Raw genomic sequence first — 15,160 nt, forward strand, 5'->3', positions numbered from 1 at the left:
TTGAACCCTAATTAAAGCACTTTTTCTCACGTGTTTCTTTACCTTGTCAAGGCAGTGATCAGCAGTGGAAGTGAAAGAGGTTCAGCAGATAAATTATCAGGTCTGATAATTTATTTTATAATATTATATGGCATTTATATTTTCCAAAAGCATTACAAATCTTAAAATTGCTATTAGGTAAAACAGTGTTTAAATCCTCATCTAGACCATGATGTAAGACTCCATCTTCTAAATTATTTTGTAGAACGTTTGCAGGAAATGTTGATCTGAGTTATTAGTTAAAAGAAAAAAAAAAAGATTTAGACATTAAACGTTGGGGTTGACTGGCTCAGGAAGGATGGAAACAAGACAGACTTTATAGTTTAGCTGTGAGGTCAAAAGTTTCTTCATAACACAGTGGAAAGGGATACTCAGTAAAATTGAAAGTTAGCAATTCCAACTGATAAAAGGAATTAACTGCCCTTTCAAAGTGTAATTAGACTATATAACTTACTGCCAGTCAAGATTCTTGAGACAAAGCTTCAGTAAAATTCAAAGAGGGATTGGATGATTAGATGAGTAATAAGACTGCCCAGACTACTTGTTTCTAATCAAACAAACTGTTTTGAAAGGCATTAAAATGCTTTCTTTTGGAAATCTGGGGCTTGAAGCAATCTCTACAAGGGTTTTCAGTTAGACTTTAACTGAGGGCAGATTATACTATACATACATTTTGATATTTTTTTTCTCATCTTTCTCTAAAGATTGCAGTCTAAGATGCTGAACTAGATGAACTACAAATGTAATTGAGAATGACTTTTCCTAAGATCTAAGTTCTTACAATGCTAAAAAATAGGGGAAAAAGAGAGAAAAACAAATGCTGCGATAAACTTGATTAACATTTAAAGGACTGTATAAATCATATTCAAGATCAGATCTCACCTTGTCCAGAATCTATATTTTCAGCACTTCTTTTATATTTTTCTTCATGTTTGAATCAAATCAAGAAATGTTTTCAATTTGCATTGGCTTGACTTTTGCATATAGCGGACATCACTTCTTCCTGAATTTGAACCAAAGTAATTATAATGGAAACAAGAGAAAAAGCATAATAATTAGGTATCATTTCCCTATTCTTCCTCTTGAATTGTCCTATATACTTCTCCTTTTTCTCAAGTTTGATATTTTGTTTAGAACCATACATATGAAGTAAATGTGCTGGCACAAAGTTCATGACCACATTGTTCTGTGTAAATATTGTGATACTTTTTAAATTTCTAACTGAACTAATAGAAAATCTGTATGCAAGAGAAAGCAGGAGTCAAAATTTTAAATGTGCATCTTGTTCTCTTCTAAAATAATAGAAAAAACATCCACTCTGAGAAGGCAAGAACATAAAAAATTTATGTGTCTACCTATGATTTTTTGTGAATAAAAAGAAATAGGTAAAGTACAAACAGCAGGTTTTCATCATTGGGTGTTAGGCTATATCTTCCACATGGGATGTAGTACATCGATGCTGGTACCTGTGTACACACTGAGCAGCTGCACAGTGCCCCAAAACAGAGTTGAGAGTTCAAATTAACTGCTAGGTAATGGTAAGTGTTTACTTCTTGCTCTTGGATGTGCTATGTGGAAGAGATTTCTTTAAACATCTATTAAGAACTGGTTGCGTACAAGCTGGGGGGTTGTGGAGAGGCATGTGTGGGTAGAGGATAGCTGAGCACAGTAGTGACAATGTCATCATCTCAGCAGAATCGCTGCCTTTAAGTTGCTTCACTACGTGTTCCTTCATGGATATTTGGCTCTGTATTTTACAGACTCTCTCTTACCTTGCTTTGGAATTCACCCCACCATAAAATTTCTGAAAATTGTTTGCTATTTAAATATCTGTCCTCAATCCTCCGTAATATCAACATATTTACAGAGAAGTATAGCAGTCTTGCAGGCCACCACTCTGTAGAAGCTTTTACGTTCTGATGCCATGGTGGGGTTTGTTTGTACTTAGGTTTTCAAAAAACATGTAGGAGATATTTTAAATGCAGCCAACATTTTTCTCATTTTCACTAAGTGTAAAAGTTATTAAACATTACATGTTAATGTGTTTTATTTTTAGCTAAAAATTCTACTTGCAACCTTTATTCTGAGTTTGAATGTGGAAATGGTGAATGCATTGATTATCAGCTGACTTGTGATGGCATTGCTCATTGTAAGGACAAGTCTGATGAGAAACTTTTCTACTGTGGTAAGTATTTCCAGACATTTCACCTTCACATTCTTATTTTGGTTATACATGCTTATATTGGTTCCTCTGTGACTTTTCTACTTACTCATACCAACTGCTTGCCAAGATGCACAAGAAGAAAATGCCAACTCGCACATTAAAAAAACCCCTGACATTATATGGATAGAATTACTTATACCTGAATATATTTTTCTTGCAAACTTCATGTATTAGCTGACATATTTTAAAGAATAATATCAGATGTTCTTATATTTCTGTCTCTAAAACAAAAATAAGGAAAACCACAGCTAGCTGCTTTTTCAAAGATGAAAAATTGAGTATTTTCAGCTTTAATTTAGCAATTTTGATTTAGTTTTCCATATTTAATAAGATTTTCTCTGATTGTGAATAGAAGTAGCATAAAATACAAAAATGGCTGTGTAATAGAAATCTTTCCACTCAATTTTCTCTTTAAGTTTATAATATCATTATTCTTCCCACCAATCAGTCTGCATCTTGCAACAAGTTAGGCACAAGGTTGTCTACTCTACTTTCATATTTTCCCCAAGGGATTCTAGCCTTCCTTTTCTTTTTTTTTTTTTTCCCTAATAATCACTAACTGAGTCACTTCTAGGTTTTTTGTGTCCAACTGAATTTGCCTGCTGCAGTGTCTAAAACACTACTGTTCAAATAATTTTCCTAAATCACTGGGTCACCTTAGTGAATTCATATATCCTGCATGTTAAGTGAATCTCCTTGTTACCTGTGTGCCTGTAAGTCTTGGCCTTTGTCTTGTTCTGTATATTCATATCCCAGCCTTGGTATCTCCTCTGTTTCCGATATGAACAATTCCGTGTCATTTCAGACCCATCCATTATGCTTATACCTGCCACCTCTATAGTTTTATGAAAATGTCTGCTTTAATTCCTGGAGTTCACCTCTGCCTTTTTAATAGAATCATAGAATATCTCAAGTTGGAAGGGACCCATAAGGATCATTGAGTCCAACTCCAAGGCTGATACTGGAATAACAGTCAGGGTTGATACTGGAAAAAAGAAATGGAATAGCTTTCTTCTTTTTTCTTTTTCCTTACAAAAAGTAACACCAACGATCGGAGTACAGCAACTGATACTATGTAAATTTTTTTCTTCTTTCATCTTCAATTTGTTCCCCGTTAGCTTTCAGACTTCTGTGTGATAATTGCTTTGATTGTGTCATGTAAAACTAATAGCAACATTCCATCAGATCATCTACATGTAGATAACTAAGGAGGTTGGTTTGTTTGAATCTGAAAAAAAAGAAAACACATCAGACAAGGAACTAAGAATCTGGAATCTACAAAACTCTTCTAGTTACCAGGGGGAAAGGCCATTGAATTACAAGTGACAGCTTCAAATCACTGAAAAGTAGATGACACATGTCTGTGAATTCCTTCTTAGGTTTCTTTACTAAGTATGTGTTGACGTATTTGTATTTATGTATGCATCTTGCTTAGACATAAGAAGTAATTAAAAAAACAAACAAACCAACAACAACAACAAAAAAGAACCAACCAAAAAAACCCCAAAACCGACACCACCACCAAAAAACCCAGTCAGCTATATTTTTATATAGATTAAACCTCTTTGCCTTTACTATCAATTATAGTCGTTTATTTCATCCACAATTCATGGAAGAAAGACTAATATTTCATATAGTTTCTTTTACTTTGTTAGGAGACGAGAGTAGGTTGAAGGAATAGAAAGTCATCTGGGAATAAATACGAAAGTTGTAGCTGGTGAGGAATCTCAAAATACTCATTCTTGTCATTCCAAAGAAGTTGCCTTATGTGTCAGTATAGGTTTGAGGTTTACTGAGCTGCTAAAACTATTTTATACTTTATTCTACAATACTGAAAAAATAAAAATGCAAGATCCAACAACTTGTCTTTCCATGGATTTGCCACATAATTTCATGAAGGACATTATATTAATTTGTAGTGTGATGGTGTACATTTTGCCTGATTTAAATCAACCATACTGAACTTTTTGCTATACATTGGAAAAAGCAGGAAGAACTGTGGTTCTGTCATGCACTAGGTCATATACAGTATGTTGTTTTCAGAATCTGATAAAGTACAGGATGCTGGAGTCATTATTATTGATTAACTAATCCAATGAACATTATTTATTTATTATTGTGGCATGACTTCTACAATGGTTAGGGCTGTAGTAAATAATTCCGGAATTTTCAAAGATATCAACATATCTAAAATTCTTACATTCTTCAATAGTGTACTTACTTGAGCAGAACACTTACAGTATTGATATTCAGAAATCCAGAAACTTTTCTGCTAATATTTTTTGTTATTTTACTCCCATTTATTCCTAATTTGGTTTAGGTGAAATTTGGTATATTTCATTCTATATGGTAGAATTATTGATGCTATATGCAAACATTGTCACATGCCTGACAAAAGTGTGTCTAAACAAATGCATTTAAAGCACATGGGCTTTTTATACCATGAGATAATGAAAATTGGGAATTAGGCTTTTCTTTTTCATTTTTTGTCATTCTTTCGTTCTTTCTCATCGTGCTTTCATTTATTATTCTTTATCTGTTTATCAGTCTAAGTTCTGCTGGACAATAAATGAACAATTTCTGAAGTTTTTCCTGTAGCTTCAAATGCATTTTCATTTGAAATGTTTTTTTCTGGAATGTTTGTCTGGTTTTAATGTAAGGCTATTTTTATTATCTATCAAGTGTCTAAGTGGAATTATGTGCTTGTACTTAACTTTCCAGAAAACAGAGCCTGTCGGAAGGGTTTCAAGCCATGTTCTAATCGTCGCTGTGTTTCAAGTAACAAAGTGTGTGATGGAGCAAATGACTGTGGTGACAACTCTGATGAATTTGACTGTAAAGGTAAATGACAGTTACTTCCAAGGTGATTTCAGAATGTTGCTCTGTAAATACTTAGTATGTAAATAGAAGTAGCTAGAAAATGCATACAACTTTATTGGAATTACAGGTGCTGGGATTTGTTTTGTTAGAATTCAAAAACGAGCAGGTGCACACTGGTATGTTTGAGAGAGCATATATTGGGATGGACATGAAGACCGATTTTGGTTTACACCTACAGTCCTCTAGAAGGAGACTGGTTTTGGCTATGGAAAACTCAGAAAATACAATTACTGCTTCTTCTGTGAAGTAATAAATGAGCGAGTACCTTTACCACAGATGGAAATGTTGAAAGATGGGTGATTTCTTCTCTGCATCTGCTGCACTGTTGCTTCTTTGAAGTAGCTAGTGTTCTATTTCTTTGCTTCTCAGATGCATGGCAATGTCTGTGTCCTTTGCAAAACTTACCAGAATTATTCTCCTTTTTATATCAGAATTATTTTTCTTTTTATGTCTTAAAACATTAATATTTATATCTGTGCATCAGCAAATTAATAAAGTCTAGCTAGCAGACAACACAAATCCTCTAGTTACAATTCAGAAAGACTGGAGGGGAAATTATTCCACAATATATAAAACCTATGTAGCTGTAGCAACTAGCATTTTTTTGAAAGCACTGTATGGTTTTTAATCATTTAGCTGAATACGAGTAGAGAGAAAAGCATACAGGCAAAAATCCCAGCCTGGTGTTACATTGAAAGAAATCTGAGAGATGTGTAGATGGTCCTGGAAGTGCTTCTTCCTTCCTCACATGGTGACTATCTCAAATAGAGTTGAATTATCTAGAGAGAGACTCTTCGGCTCAAAAAATAAATTTTAAAATTAGAAGCTTATGCTTTCAAGTTTATTAGACCTTATATTTCTACTGAATTTTTAGCTATGGAAGGTACAGTGTGTTCTGAATGCCTCATCCTAAAAGGTAGAAGGTTTAAACGCCATACATATAATATGCATCTGAAGAGTCTGTTTAGTACACAAATTTACATCTTTTATAACCATATGTTATAGATTCAACGTGTGCTTCAACAGAATTCCGTTGTGCAGATGGGATTTGCATTGGAAAATCAGCACAGTGCAACCAGATCATTGATTGTGCAGATGCTTCAGATGAAAAGAACTGTAGTAAGTTCCTGTTTGTCTGTGCTTCATTGTAGCATCTGTTCCAGGATTATTCCTTGTTATATAGCAGTTAATTCATAGTCATTACTGGTTGGATACCAGCAGCTGCAGGGTCTGCGCAAACTCAACCTAAACCTGGAAACCAAACTATAAGGCTCTCAATCTGTATTAGGTGTGACATAGTAATTTACTGTCTCTTTCCAGATAATACAAACTGTGCTTACTTCTATAAACTTGGAATAAAATCTTCAGGATTTATTAGCTGTAATTCGACTTCACTTTGTATACTGCCAGAATGGATATGTGATGGATCTAATGACTGTGGAGATTATACAGATGAACTAAAATGCCCAGGTAACTGTGAAAAAGAAAAAAGAAAAAAATAATTAACTTTTTTTGAAAAATATATTCCTATATTTCTGGTTCTTTTTTCTAATTGTGTTGCAAAATATTTATTCAGTCAATACTGTTTTATTTAATACAGAGATTAATATAATGCTGAATGCAGTTTTTTTCACTGATCTTTATTTTATATTTCATTAGATTATGCAAATTATTACAAATTACTAATGCATTTCTCTGAAGAAAACTGTAATGTCTGGCTTTCTATTTCCTCAAGGTTAGGTCTGTCATTAATAATTTTTATTTAAGTAAAACATCAGTCATTAAAATGTCAAGCTCATCAAGCTTCAGCACAATCACTTGGGAACTTTTATTAGCTACAACTTTAGAGGGTGATATTTCTTTTCTTGTTTACTTTTTTAACTTTCTCTTTTATTTTGTTGAGGTACTTGGGTTAGACTGCCAGGTTAGAATCCAGGGTTATTGCTTTTGTGATTGTTCTGGTCTTCAACCAGTACAAAGAGATCATGGTACATTTAAGTCCCAGTCCCAGGGCTGAGATTGTAGGCTTCCAGAAAAAGAAGAGGTATTTACAGCTGGAGATTGTGGTACTTTTCTAGGTTTTCCCTGTCTTTTTCTGCTCTCCTGTGGGAAAGACATTACACCCTTATGACATGTAGGAAAAAAAAAATCATAAACTTAGTGTCTTGGAAAATGAATCATATGAAAAACTTATTACAATAGAGATAGGCAAAGACCCAATAACAAGAAGAAGAACTGAGGTAAATATCTTACATGACAGAAACAAGAAGCAAACTTACTTGACATTTTAAAGTCTTCTTTTTTTCAACTTCTCATCTGACAGTTTTTCATGCGAAGGCAGAATGCTAACATGTTAGAAACATACATTTTCAAGATATATGCATATATAAATTTGAAGGAAAGCCTCTACATTCCTGAGACTTTATCATGTAATTTTTATCGGAATGACCAGAGTAAAGTGTTAATGAACTTCAGAAGTTAACATAAGTTTTTCATGTTTAAATAGTTTTGCCTTCTGAACCTATCTAGTAGCACTGGAGGGAAAGACCCCTCATGCAGGAATATAGTGCTTTTGTGCAAGTCTCTTCTGCAGTCTTGAGAAATGCTCGTTATCTCATAATCATGGTTTTAGCATCTGCTTTCTGTTATTTCATAGGTTATTTGGGTTACTCTAAATTCTAAAGTCTTATACCAAATCAATTTCTTAACAAAAAATGAGTATAAATATCTAGCTGTATTATGAATAAATATTTATTTTCTAATTTGTTTGGGGTTGTAGGATTTTTTTAGGGATTATACAATCCTTAACCCCATCATTGAGACATTTAATACCATATTTCATGTTAACCAATTAATTATTCACAATATTAAATTCTTACCTAATGAAGGATGACATTGATGTGTTTGCTCCTTTATTATTCAGAACCCCTCATTTAAGTTTGAGAATGTTAAGTACAATATGTAAACATACCTACAAATAAATAAGTGATAAACTGTATTTAGAATGAGAATAGTTTAATGAACACAGGTTCATTGATACATATTTGCAGGATTAGGCCCATATTATGAAATTCTGCTCAAACTGAAGACAGTGCTCTAGTAAAAAGACTCTGGGGATGTCAAGCTTGTATCTCCTCTCCTGCACCTTGAGCTTTTATACAAAAGTCTATAGAATTAAAAATTAGTAGTGTTTTTTGCTCATAGTATTCCTATTATTGTCATCTTCCAGAACCTCATTCATTCTTTTAATTTCTAGTCTACATGTATTCCAGTTTATAGCTGTTCTTATGCTGAGAAGGGCCTTGTAGTCCTTCAATAATCATATCCTTACTCTTTACTTGAATGGCAAATTAAGCCAAGGCATTTTAGTATTCCTGCTTTCAAGACAGGGATATCTGTCTGTCATCTTAGTCATCTCAACCTGCATCTCTCTTGAATGCACCAGACCAGTATCCAGTATATCAGATGAAGTCTTGCTTTTGCCTTGTATCAGTGAAAATACCTTTTAAAATTTTGTTTATGTTTGTTTTCATAATTGTAGATTGTACGATGCTAGATTGTAATTGTCTTCCTGTGACCAATACCTCTCTCTTTCTTCTAAGAATTATTGTTTAGTAAAAATAAATATTTACGTTTGATTTTATGTTGTTAATTACCATCCAATTTTTGCTAGACTAGTTTTTACCATCATCTGATTATTCCCATTTAATATTCTGGTTTTATGTGTGATGAGCCCATTGGGTCACCAAAAGCTTCTGTTAGAATTCTTATATATTTTTTGCCAACTTTATTGATGAAAATATTACCAGGATCCAGAAGGAACCTAGAACTTCAGCACCAATGTCAATCAACCTGACATTAAGAACTGTCATCCTCCCTGTAAGCCAGATGCGTATTAAATTACAGTTTGCATTCTATTCTCTATATTCTCCAGATTATCTAATAATTCTTTAGAATTTGCTGTATATAATGCTTCACTGAGCTCAAAATAGCTTAGATTTACTGTATTTCCTTTGTTTATAGGGGTTTTTTTTCCATACCAAATAAGATTTTGAGGGCAGTGTGCTATAGCTTCAGTAAACTAATGTTGCATAAGTAAACTAATGTTGCATTTTATTCCATCGTCCATTTATTTGTATTACTTTATTCTGTCTTTCAAATGTGTGCCAAAAAGTTCCATCATTTTAATGTGTGACTAATTGCCTGGATCATTCCTCCCTTTACTTGGAAGCAATACCATTCCAGTTCAACCTACATGTGATTTCCTTTGCCATTTCATTCAAAACTGACCAACTTTGGAACATTAAGTTTTTGAGTGTTGTTTCTATTATGAATATGATAATTCCCATTAATAGTCTTTGTTCAGTATCATTGTTCTTACAGAAAATTAAGGCAAAATATTCATTTAGGGTTGGCTATACTTAGACAATCTTTAATATCTACCCAGTCATCATAGACGTCCCACTTCTTTCTTTATTCTTTTTTTCTATTCATACAGCTGTAGAAGCCATAAATATGATAACTTTAACTTCCTTTTGTGGGGGAAGGGGAGATAAAAACAGTGTCAATAGCCCCAATATATTAAAGGAGTAATGGAACCCTTGGCAGAGAGCTTCAGTGATCTCCAGTGCTTGGAACTAGGGTTTTCCCAGGCAAAGACCTTACTTGAGATTTTGAAAATAGCCTGTGCCACTCATTAGACTAATATTTGTGCTTATGTCATGAAACTAAATATATGGTATGTTTTCTTTCCTCACATCTGTTTTCTAAGCATTCATAAAAGTAAAATCTTAAGTGATTTTCACGCTCTACAAAGAAAAAAGACGAGGAAGAACAACTTCTTCATTTGTGACAAAGTCTAAATCTCTGGCTCCAGCATCAGTGGTATAACTCCAGTTAGTCAGTGCATGCATCAGATTTGTAGCTTATCCCAGTGAATGTGAACAAAATACTGCCACGGTTAGGTTATCTTGTAGGTGCTGGCAGATAGATCAGAAGGGCAATTTCTTCAGCTGGTGTAAAACAATAAGCAATGTTGATCTACCTGAGCTTAAAACCCGTGAACTAAACCACTTTCCTCTAAAGGTCCTTTTAATTTAGGTTGAAGCTGGGCTCTGGTTCTTCTCTAAATAAATGAAGTATTTCAGCTCCCTAAACTACTTAGCTATCACTATTTTCTAATTTGTATGAGCACAATTAAATAATATAAATAGTTTGGTTTTTTTTTTCATTTTTAGACATAAACACTTTGTTGTCCATTAGAATTCAGAAATTTAGCAGAAATGTATTAGGCTCCTAATCATACTAGTAGAGACCATTTTACATTACATTCTTTATTTTATCACAGTTCAAAACAAACCCACATGTGAAGAAAATTATTTTGGTTGTCCTAGTGGAAGATGTATTCTGACCACCTGGCTTTGTGATGGGCAGAAAGACTGTGAGGATGGAGTAGATGAATTGCACTGTGGTGAGCATTTTATCTTATTTGTATCTCTGTAATCACTAATGCACTTTGAAAACAGAAAGAAGTGTGCATTTATATCTCAGAGATTGAATCTAGAGCTACATAAAAAGGTCTTTAATACTACTTTTTCAGATTCAACTCTCTAATACTTCATGCTGCCAATATTTTAAACCCTACCTCATGCCAGAATGAAAGCCCTATCAATTTTTTTTCTCATTAGGACAGTTTTATAGATATAATCAATTCATATCAATGTTGTGTGACCCCAGCAGGAAGTAACCAAAAGAGCCCTTTATGACATAAAAATAGACATTTCTTTGCATCAGAAGCCATACAGGTATAATTATTTAAAATAACAACAACAGTGATGAGAATAAAATGCAGCAGAAACTGTGAACCAGATTAAGGGTCCATTCTGTCTCAGATCTTTTAAGATTCTTAAACACTAATTGAGGAGCAACGCAGGTTGGTTTTGCTCATAGTGAGAGCTGGTCTTTTAACTTATAATTGTATGGATTACTTGAACGAAGGATTACTTGAACAAATTATTTCTATAGTTAAATTGTAGCAGAACAGCAAAAGCAGTATCAAATTTTCCTCTTCCCCATTTAAATAAAACCTGGAATTTGTATATTCCTTTTTTTTTTCCTTTCTGCTTTACCACTTAACATGATTGAAAGTTACATGTTAGTCTCTTCATGACCCAGTTTCCATTAACATGCTTCCATGTTTGGTTTGCAGTTTACATTATATACATACATCTTATAACTTCAAAATTAGCGACTGCTGTACACTGTGAAAATCAGAAGGTTTTGTGTTGACTCAGTGTTTATGTTTCCAGGTTTTATTACACACACATACTTATATGCAATATTGTAATACCTATTAGCCAATTTTTGTGGTAGAGAGGGAACGGGCTTTAGTACATTCTTTTTTCCTTACTTATTGCTCTTGCCCATGTTGAGATAGTTGTTACAACACTCTACTTTTAAATTCAGATTGTATTACCTAACATTCTTTTTATTGTTAATATTAAAATTTGTCATCAGTTAAAACAAAATAAATTTTACTCTTAAAAAAAGAAGTCTAGGAAAAGCAGATGATTTGAAGTTTTCAGGAAAGGTCATAATAGTAGCACTTACTTAGAACAGTTGTGAAGACCGATTTTGAAACGCAGAAGCATGCCATTATTTTCAATGTATACAAAAGTGTAAATGGGACAACAGAATGCAAACACACAACAGTTTCTCTTGTGAGAGAAGAGAACATTAAATCTCTTAAAGATGCAATTAAATACTGCAAAACCAAGAGGAAGGCTGTGTTGGAAAATTTGAACTGTGCCATCTCTGTCCTACTACCAGAATAAAGCAATTAATTATAGTTATAACATCCACGTGAAATACACAAACCAGACTTATGTTTTTAAAGTGTTTGTCCTCATCCGACTAGCAAAATGTTGAAAAATATTAGAATGTAAGCATTTTGAATGTTTTACTATTTATTTATTTATTTATTTATTTTTATAAATGTATTGGTGAATGCAAACTCTTAGACAACCCGGTAACATCCTGAATACCAAGATTAGGATTATACTGTGTTTCAGTATTTTAATACACTAAAATTGGGAGGACAGAAAGGAACAGTGTGGAGATTCCTAAACTATGCTAGAAACTACAGGGAAGGCAGTGCTGGTGTGAACCTAACAAATGCAGTGACTGGTGTCATTCCTAGATTCATCTTGTTCATGGAATCAATTTGCTTGCTCTGCAAATAAATGCATCTCTAAGCAATGGACTTGTGATGGTGAGGACGACTGTGGAGATGGTTTAGATGAGAGTGATGCTATTTGTGGTAAGTAGAATAATTTTAGTTCTGTATTGTGTCAGATCACACATACTGAAAGAGACCAACTGATCCAAGAAGGTGGTGGAAAGGGAACAAGTACAGCATCTTCAAAGAGCATGTGCTTTAAGGATAGGGTATTAGAGAATATCCTCGCCCAGCCCCCTCCAGCCAGCAGCTAGATGCTTTTTTATGGGGACTGTATGATTTTTGTGTAGTCTATCAGTAAAGATATGAATGGCACACCAGCATGGGCAAAAGGAGAACCAAACTTTTCTCCAATTCCCATCCTTGAGGTAAAACCCCTGTATTGCTACTGGAGTTTTACATTTCAGTGGTAGGTGCTTGAAGACTCTAAAGTTGTTTTTTTTTTTTCCCCCAGCTCTTTCTCCTATTCCCTTTAAATTTTTATATAAACAGTCATAAGCATTATTGCATAATATTCCTCTGAAATTCCCAAACCCTTCAAATTCCATAAGGAATTGAAAATTTTACTTCCATTCTGGAGCTCGGTTGACTGGAAATGCGTTAGTGAATTCTTTTCAAAGGAAAATCACATTGTGTCAAGTCATATTGTCACAATTTCATGGTATTTTATACATTGGTTCTATCCTTATCTAGGCTGTATTTTAAGATTTTCTTTTTAAAATTTCCACTTCTAACCCTTAAATATTTGTTCCTTTTCAAAAGTCCTCTTACTTAAAGTCCATTCAACAAAGAGTATTTTATTCTATATTTCCTGTGTGAAACCACAGTAAAAATATTGTTGCTAACTTTACTGGAAATGTTAAGTAGACAGAGAAGAAATCTCTTCAGCTTATATTCAGAGTTGTGGTTTGTTAAAGTAATTTCTTAATCAAACACAGATGTAGAAATGCCAACAAATGAAAAGGATGAAGGTGGAAATTATACTGTTCTAAAATGGCAAAATATGAATGAATTACTACATTAACTTCAAGTTGACATCCATCTACAATACATCTTTTCATAGTATTTAGGTCATTCTGAGGACTGGCGAGTTGGAGGCAATGTCTGTTTGACAGGGAAGATTTCTCCCTGCCTCGATCCCCTAGGAAAGGGAGAAGGTGTGAAATGAGAAGACAAGCACCTCGTCTGGGACTACCATATGTGAAACCCTAAGAAACATCCAGGCCTGAAACTTAACAGGAAACTTAGAGCAGAAAATAGAAAAAGGGAGGGGGAAAACAAAGGCCAGCAAATTGCAAAGTGTCACTACAACATACCTTTCTTTTTTTTTTTTCTTTTAAGGTTGTTCAGAATTACTTCTTTTGATAGCTTGACTTGCAATACATTGTAGATCTCTTATTAGAAGGAAGCCTAGCAATAAAATTGTAGGCCATCTCTTGAAGAGGGAAGAATCCACACCAGTCATGAAGAGGGGAGAGTTAAGGCCCTGTTTCCTCTTAGGAACAGGAGGCAGATCTGAATTGCAAGAAGAAAAGAGAGATCAAGATGACTCCAGATTTTTCAGTCTTACAAAATCAATATTTATTGAATATGAAGTTTAACTTCAGAAGTATCAAAAAATGGCAAATGAGTATAAGTAAACAAAAGTTGTCTCTCTTGCATAAATAGTACAAAAAAATCAAATTTTAAAATTTGTTTTACTATTTTATTAATTTCTAATTAAAATTAGCAGAAAATACTGTATCCTTTTTAGTGAAATATATCTAACTTAGATAAGAGAATACATTAAGGGATTGATCGTGCAAGAGTTTACTTCAAACAGAATAAAATTAATCCTAGGATATAATATTCTTATGTGGAGAAAAACCTGTTAAAAAAAATATTAGTCAAATAAACAATATGTTGAGTTACTTGCAGTAGAACTGTCAGGCTTTTTCTTACTCCCACTACCATTGTACTTGGTGCACATTGTTCTCTTCCACATGGGGCTGACTCATGCAAGTTTTGAATACCTTTAGCATCCTGGCATAGCATATGGTGATGTGAGGATTACACGGTTTACAAGATGAGTTCCTTTGTTCAGTCAGTCCAAACATGCAGTCAAACATAGAGACCAAAATTGATTTGAAAAGTTGTTCTGTTGGATAGTTTTCATGAAGTATGGTAAATTAAATTTCCTTGCAGAAAATTAAGAGGCTGACTAAATGGAAAGAATGGAAGAAATAGTAGATTGTCAACATTTTACTGTAAAATACAGTCTTAGCCAGTATGTTTATCGTACCGTGCAGAACAAAATCTTCTTTCAGCTTTATTTTAAAATAAAAAAACCCTTACGCAGTCATTACCCATAAAAAAAAAAAAAATCAGTTAGAACATGTTCAGCACTCACATGTAATGTTTTTTCAGGTTCAGTGACCTGCGCAGCAGATACGTTCAGTTGCTTAGGCTCCCATGCCTGTGTTCCCCAGCACTGGCTTTGTGACGGTGAAAGAGACTGTCCTAACGGAAGTGATGAACTGTCGACAGCAGGCTGTGGTATGTTTGCGTGTTCAAAACGTATAGTATTTCTTTTCCTGGTACTTCTGCCTTTACAATATCCAGATGCTGTTTATGTCTGTAGTATCATACCCTTATATTGTCAAGATTGTTACTAAAGATTGATGGACCATATGTGAGCATACATACCAGGATCCGGCAATGTTTTAATCAGCCTAACATCTTCAGGTTTTGTTAATATATACTGAGGCACACCAGCTGAAGATCAGTATGTTTGTCACGTC

The 15,160-nt window shown here is 33.9% G+C and overlaps 1 protein-coding gene and 1 long non-coding RNA gene across 5 annotated transcripts in view; one reads left to right on the forward strand and one right to left on the reverse strand.

Moving 5' to 3' along the window:
• LRP1B (LDL receptor related protein 1B) overlaps positions 1 to 15,160 on the forward strand; it is a 309,784-nt gene that overhangs the window by 164,503 nt on the left and 130,121 nt on the right. Inside the window, exons 39-45 of the mRNA XM_072874983.1 lie at positions 2,096 to 2,224; positions 4,985 to 5,104; positions 6,149 to 6,262; positions 6,464 to 6,613; positions 10,491 to 10,613; positions 12,342 to 12,461; positions 14,787 to 14,915. Of these exons, the coding sequence (XP_072731084.1) occupies positions 2,096 to 2,224; positions 4,985 to 5,104; positions 6,149 to 6,262; positions 6,464 to 6,613; positions 10,491 to 10,613; positions 12,342 to 12,461; positions 14,787 to 14,915 (885 nt within the window). The remainder of the gene's footprint in view (positions 1 to 2,095; positions 2,225 to 4,984; positions 5,105 to 6,148; positions 6,263 to 6,463; positions 6,614 to 10,490; positions 10,614 to 12,341; positions 12,462 to 14,786; positions 14,916 to 15,160) is intronic.
• Positions 2,977 to 15,060, reverse strand: LOC140657654 (uncharacterized). Of its 4 annotated transcripts, XR_012044419.1 has the most exons (7): positions 14,770 to 15,060; positions 14,393 to 14,580; positions 13,697 to 13,895; positions 8,023 to 8,114; positions 7,423 to 7,459; positions 5,409 to 6,617; positions 2,977 to 5,096 (listed from the first exon to the last, which is right to left on the reverse strand). It is a non-coding gene; the product is annotated as an uncharacterized lncRNA (long non-coding RNA). The 4 variants fall into 4 exon arrangements; XR_012044418.1 differs by having other exon boundaries at positions 2,977 to 6,617; XR_012044421.1 differs by having other exon boundaries at positions 2,977 to 6,617; positions 7,423 to 7,488.

The sequence above is a fragment of the Ciconia boyciana genome, chromosome 10 (genome assembly GCF_034638445.1).
Source record: "Ciconia boyciana chromosome 10, ASM3463844v1, whole genome shotgun sequence".
Classification (NCBI taxonomy): domain Eukaryota; kingdom Metazoa; phylum Chordata; class Aves; order Ciconiiformes; family Ciconiidae; genus Ciconia; species Ciconia boyciana.